This window comes from Poecilia latipinna, unplaced genomic scaffold, assembly GCF_001443285.1.
Source record: "Poecilia latipinna isolate Pla-1442-1.1 unplaced genomic scaffold, P_latipinna-1.0 Scaffold6181, whole genome shotgun sequence".
Classification (NCBI taxonomy): domain Eukaryota; kingdom Metazoa; phylum Chordata; class Actinopteri; order Cyprinodontiformes; family Poeciliidae; genus Poecilia; species Poecilia latipinna.
Window position 1 is genome coordinate 562 of NW_015118797.1, and position 6,883 is coordinate 7,444.

Consider the following 6,883-nt stretch of genomic DNA (forward strand, 5'->3'; position numbering starts at 1 on the left):
AGTACTGTTAACTTTAGGATAATTAACTTCTGGAAATATTACAGAATTTTTTCAATTAGTTTTACAACTTCTAATATTTTCACAACACATTTTTGTGTTTTCTATTTTTAATAACTGTAAATATTATGTAAAATTTATGTTTCTTGAGTTTTGTTAATTCCATGTATTTTCTACTGTATTATAATGTTTTGGATGTTACAGTCTGTAACTGTTTTTTTTTAATGACTTTAAATTGTACAGATATTTTTTACAGTGTACACATCAGCAGGTGAGCTCCTCCTCCTCACCTGGATCAAGCAGATCACCTGGAGCGTCTCCATTTTATGACCCAGACGTCTCAGCAGCAGATCCAGTGAGTAAACACACTTTATATAAAACTGGTTCTGACCCGTTTTCAGGCTTTTCTCTGTTTCCGGGTCAGAGAAGCCAGAACAGACCGAACCTTTCAGTCAGTTTGAACTAATCTGAGCAGCAACTTCCGCTGTTTAAATATAATCTCTCTGTTTGTGTAAAACTGGTTTAATGTCAGATATTTTATTGCTCTGCTGTCATTTAAAGCTCTGAATAGAAAGTTTGTCACTTTTCCTCTGGAAATAAACGACTTTAAGTTTCGACGCCTGTTAGACAGCGTCCTGTTGGACGTTATGATCTCAATGTTGATCAACAGGTTTGTTGAGACAGTAGAGGATCATGGGAAATGTAGTTGAACTCCTCTGACTACAGAACCTTTTAATATAGAAATACTGAGTTTTTTTTAAACTTTATAGTTAAAATCTATCTGAACTATGAACTGTAAATATTCCACAAATCAAATTATGATTTTAGATGCTTCTGTTATGATGAAAACACACAAATCATGTTACTGAGTGAAACAGAAACTGAAACTAACTTTGTTCTTCAGGCTCCATTTTGAGACGGAGGACAGAAATAACTTGTCGTTTTAAGACAGAAGGTTTTTATTATTATGTTTCTAGAACATAATGAAACTGGAGTGGTGCCTCAGTGATCAATAGATGAATAAATAAAGTCTTAATCAGCCCCTAGGGGGCAGCATGAGGCTGTGGGTGTGTCTGCAGGGGGCAGAGAGGATGAAGGTGGACAGATTGATTCTCAGCTCTGGGGAAAAAGCTGATCTTTATCCATGAAGTGGTTGTTCACTTTATGAACCTGCAGCGTTTCCAGACGGTACCAACAGTTTGTGGATCATCAGCAGCAACCAACTGGCCTTCCTCTGCAGTCGGCCAGCAGATATCAGGTCCAGGTTCGGTACCTGATCCCACGACCCACTGGGCCGTTTTCACCACCCGGGCCAAGTCCTTTTTGTCCTGGGTTGTTGTCGTCCCACCCAGTCCTGCTGAGGCAGAGGATGCTCTTCATCACGGCTCTGTAGACGTTCTGGAGCCGCTGAGCAGGAAGTCCCGCCCTTTGCAACTTCCTGAGGAAGAAGAGTCTTTGTTGGGCCTTCCTCGTCAGAACAGAGGTGTTCAGTGACCAGGTCAGGTCCGAGGTGACCTGGATGTCCAGGAGTCTGATGATGTCCACCTACACACTCCACCACCTCCACCTGGACTGGAACAGGTGGTGCACTGTCAGATTTTCCTACCGTAGAGCATCGATCTGCGCTTCGCCTCTCGGTGGGACGGATAGAAGATCGTCTGTCATGGATCCTTGTTGGGGTCGAGCTTTACTGGATTTATTTTAATTTAAGGGCTGATCAAGAAAGTATTTAGACATAAAATTAAATTAATTTAAATGAGACTTTATTGTGAATTGTTGCTGCTTATAAATTGTTACACGAGGAAACACATTTATATTTCATGAGAGAAATATTTAACAAAGAGCCACAACTTAGTTACTGCGACTGAGAGATCTACCAGATCCCACATGATCCCACCTTTAGGCAGCACCAACACCTGGAGGTGATCTGATTGTTAGCAATAATGATCATGAATATAAACTAAATAAGAACTTAATGAGTCTTTTAAAGAGCAGAACTGGTTTTATATTAGGAGGAAAAACCAGAACAAAAACACTTTAAACTACCACAGAGTATTAAAACCATAATAAGATCAAATAGAATATAATTTGTTTTGGAAGAAATTTATATTACCAGAATAAAGTTGTAATATTCTGACTCTATTCTCATATTTTCATGTTTTCTTAGTGTGTCCATAACACTCCATCCTGTTAAACTGCTTTTCCTGAGTATTTAAATCCTAAAATGTGACACATCTCTCCTTCCTCTGCAGTCTGGGGTTCATCAGAAACTGAAGTTTCTCTGATCTGTGGAGTCAAAGCAGATTTAAACTCAACAGATTTCCCTCTTCCTCCTCTCTGAGTTGTTTCTTTTCCAGTTGGACTTGATGTTTCTCCTGCAGCAGTGAGAAACTCTTTGTCTCTCTAAGCTGAAACCTGAACAGATCTGCTGGAAGCTGAGAGATCAGATCATCCTCATGATCTCCATGGATCACCTGATCCTGAATCTCTCTGATTGTTGGTCCGTCTGGAAAATATTCCTTCCACATATTCCTGCCTCTCTGACTGAACCGACTCTCAGCAGGAGGACTGGCAGCCCGTCTAAAGGAGGTCTGGACCCCAAAGGTTTCAGAACTGCTGCTTTAACTGAGCCCATCTGTTCAGGACCAACACATCACCACTTCATAGGAAATGTTCACTCCTTCATTCACTACATCTGACCTCACTCTGGATGTTTCTGCAGACCTGGAACATGATTCCAGTTCAGGTTTCAAATGTTGTTAATAAAGTCAGAAGTTCTCCAGGAGGTTCTGGATCAGCCAGCAGACATCAGAAGGTCCTGAAGAAGTGAAGGAGAGAACAATTCAAACCCAGATGGTTCCTGCTGGATCAGGTTCCTCTGATCCTCTGAACACATGATGGGATCGACTTCCTGCTGACTGGATCACTGGGAACTGACTGGTACTGGTTTCTCTTTCAGACTCACTGAAATCCAGAAGATGGGAGATTTGGACCTAAAGCAGGACAGAGCAGAACCTCCAGGATCCGTCTGTCCCTCTATGAGGAGTGACCGGTCCAAGGAAGAACCTCCAGACTTCAGTACTGATCCAGAACCATCAGAGTAAGAAACAAGTTTCTATCCGATTCATGTGACTCTGCAGAGACCAACCAGGATTTAAACTTTGATTTCAGCTTAGAAACTGGTTCATGGAGACCAAAACATCATTTTAAATCATTTTAGTTCTTTTTTCAGTTGTGATCTTAGAGAGAACAGAACAAACTGGAGGAAAAACTAAATAGTTTCCTTTGTGTCTTTATGAATCTCCAGCAGCTTCCATGTTCCACTGAGGTCTGGGGCCTCATGTAGAAAAGAGAGAGCAGTTTTCACTCCAACACGGACAAATTTAGAAAAGTGCAGCGCACAAAAAATGAGGATGTATAAAACCGTACGTACAAACCTGCTGACCTTTCCTTTATAAATCACAATTTATAGGAAATAAAGCAGCTGCTGGTCAGCCTGTCGCCTCCATGAATACATATTAATGTTAATTAGTATAAATACCCAGACGTCTGCCGGCATATGAAGCAGTAACAATGGCAACGTTCTTGTTTGTAGCAGTATAAGTATTTATAATAATAATTATATATTTTATTTAAAATGTGCTTTCAGGGCACATAAGGTCACATCACAAAAAATAAATATACATTTTAAAGAAGAAATTTCAAATAAAAATAAACAAAATAAAGAGATCTAATTGCAAATGGCTGTTTGAGCAGCAGAACGTTCAGCCAGGATTTAACGACAGACAGAGAGTCTGTCATGATGTGCAGTGAAGAGGTGGTGAGGAAAACGCTGAGGTTGGAATGAAGAAGTGATGATTTAATGATCCAGAAACACAATAATCCAGGCAGCACAGATGAGCAGAAGGCTAATGCTCACAACTGGTAGCAACTGGAAATGCAACTGAAGACGACTTGATACAACTGAAGACGACTTGATACAACTGAAGACGACTTGATACAACTGAAGACGTCTTGACCAGACAGATTAGACAAGGACCCGACAGGAACCAGGAATACAGGGGGGTTAAAATACAGGAAGACAATCAGGGGAAACAAGAAACAGGTGAAACTAATCAAGGGAGAGACGTAAACTCAGAGACTCCATAGAAACAGAAACCTGAAAAAACACAGAAACAACCAAATCCTGACAGAGTGGGAAAGTGACGTTTATTCAAACAGAGAAATCATGTTTACCTGTGATTGTCTCCACACCTGATCACCTGAAATAATCAAACCTGTTTGGAGTTAATCTGCTGATCCAACATTTTTTATGTTTTAGTGAGAATGAAATGACCCCATAGATGCATTCAGACCGATGAGTTACATCTTTATGAGACAAAAACTGAGGAAAAGAATTATTTTCATCCTAGTGAGGTTTTCACATCCTTTTATTTTTATTTTGCGTGTGTGTGTGTGTGTGTGTTAGGATATTGTCTGAGGATAAATGCAGTTCAGTTTCATAATTTAAGCAATAAAATATTAAAATCATGAACAAACCTCGGGTTTGCTGATTCTTGGTCTAAATAACTGAATGTCGTCAGATTTCAGTATTTGGTGAGTTTTAACTCTTTGTAGTTTGATGTTAACATAAAAAGTTTGTGTGGCTGCTGCACATTTTCACAGCAGGTCAAAAGTTTGTGTATATTTACATAAATTTTCATGTCATGTTCATTTTTCTACATGTCGACTTGTGTGTAAAATTTGGCGCCGCACATTTTTTGTGCGTTTGCTTTAAACATGAGGCCCCTGGTGTCTGTGGGAACAATAACAGTTAAGAAGGGACAGAATAAAGTTCAATAAAACTTTGATATTTTGTTAATAAGTAAAACAATCTCCAAAATGGCCCAAATATTAAATCCCAGAAAATGTCATTATGTTCCAGATAAACTGTTATAATTTTATTCTCTCAATAAAAACATCCCTGAATTTTTACTTTAATTATTTCATACATGTTTGAGAAATCCTTTAATCTCCTTTTGGATTTTAAAAGGCCTTTTCTCACCAGCAGGAGTCTCAGAGTGATGTGGGGTCGGCACAAGAAGACTTTCAGTTTTAAATTCCTGAGTTTTTAAAATCATCTTAAACTACAACTATAATCAATTAATCAGGACAATAAAACTACAAAGTGAAAACAGAACCAAAGTCCAAAGAATCATCATGAAGTCAGATTTAGCAAAAAATAAGACAAATTTAATAACTTGTTGTTTCTCTGCTAACATGTCCAAATAATGTTCTGTCACAGTTCAAGGCTCTTTATAAAGTTCTTAGATAAAAGCAAACTGGACCTGAATCCAGTTTACTGGAGCTCCACCAGTAAATAATGATCTATGTTTCTACACTGGAATCCAGATCAGAACCAGATTTTGGTCTCTGAGCCTCTGATGGAAACAGTTTTCTACTCAGACAGAATAAAGATTCAGACGGACAAAAACAACCAGAGAAAGATCCATCAGAACACCAGATATAATGAAACACTTCAACCAGAGATCATCAATGTTCTGAGGTTCTGTTCTGACTCAGCTTCTGGTACCAGGACGGCTCCAGCCTGTTGTTAGTGAACTATTTCAGTGATGAAGAAATGTCTTCACAGAGGGAGGAAGAGGAGCAGCGTTGGTGAGGAGGAGCAGCCGTCCTGCTGTGCTTTGTGTCAGGAGGTTCTGGTGGATCCGGTCTCTACCAGCTGTGGTCACTGGTTCTGCCGACGGTGCATCAGGTCCTACTGGGACCAGTCTGCTCCATCTGGACCCTCCTCCTGCCCCCAGTGTGGAGAAAGACCCAGAACAGGAGCTGGACTGCTGACAGCCAATCAGAGCAGCTGTGCTCCAGGTGAGACTGAACACGTCCAATCAGAGCTTCTTCTGTCGTCTGTTGGACCAATTCAACGTCTTTAGTTGGGATTTGGACATTTAAGGTTTTATAAATCTTCCTGTCAACTAAATCTGAGTTTTTCCAGCTGCTGTAAATAGTTTTACTTTAAAGTGCCTCTGTTCTCAGCTCTTTGTGCTAATTGTATTAAAACTGAACATTTCATTAAATCTAATGATCATTTTGATCCATGAACTCAGCAGCCTAGTTCTGCACTAGTGACATGCTATGCAGCTAATGTTGTTCCTATTATGGTGTGTAAAGTCAGTCCCAGGATCTTTGTAGAAATTCACCACATTATTAAACTCTGACTAGATGAATAACAGAATCAGAAACTCCAAAAGGAAACAACAACAGTGATCACACAGCGCTCAAAAAACTTGCTGCTCTTCTGAGTTCAACACCTGCCTGCTACCTGTTGCCCCCTGACTCAGATTCTTGAGCCTACAGCGCCACCTAGTGACCAAAAAGGAAATATATCACATATTTGGCTCCTGCAGTGCATGGAGACAAGAAGGTGGAGAAAGCAACCTGCTGCTTTTACAGAAAGAGGGAAGGAAAGTCTGAGACAGAAACCTTTATTTACTCTGATAATATAACAAAGATTATATTTTGTTTCTACATATAACATGTAATTCAGGGTTTCCCCCAGAAAACTTGCTCAGCCTGGTGGTCGGGGCACTGAGGCGGTCCACCAGGGTTTAGTATTGAAAGTTGTTGACAGGAAATGTATATTACTGGGTAATTATGTTACTGGAAGACATTGCTGACAATGTTTAAACCCACAACTATAGAATCTTACAAAAAACTTATTAAAATAAATATAATTTATTTGCACTTCTGTTAAATCCAAATTAAGTCATCAGCCAGTGGATCTAAAAATATGATGTAATGCTGATCACATTTAGAACCGGCCCAAGGCATAAAAGAACTAAGAGAATATTGATGCTGCCAAGTTTGATTTAATGGTTTCAGCATA

At 39.5% G+C, this 6,883-nt stretch overlaps 1 protein-coding gene across 2 annotated transcripts; it reads left to right on the forward strand.

Moving 5' to 3' along the window:
* Positions 1–234: 234 nt before the first annotated feature.
* On the forward strand, positions 235–6,477 carry LOC106943840 (E3 ubiquitin-protein ligase RNF187-like). 2 transcript variants are annotated; one of them, XM_015027127.1, is made up of 4 exons: positions 235–352; positions 2,957–3,097; positions 4,825–4,830; positions 5,630–6,477. In XM_015027127.1, the coding sequence occupies exons 1-4, from the start codon at positions 324–326 to the stop codon at positions 5,928–5,930; spliced, it is 477 nt and encodes a 158-aa protein (XP_014882613.1). In that variant the 5' UTR covers positions 235–323; the 3' UTR covers positions 5,931–6,477. The 2 variants fall into 2 exon arrangements, with proteins under 2 accessions (XP_014882613.1, XP_014882614.1); XM_015027128.1 differs by lacking the exon at positions 4,825–4,830 and having other exon boundaries at positions 5,630–6,140.
* The last annotated feature ends 406 nt before the right edge of the window (positions 6,478–6,883 follow it).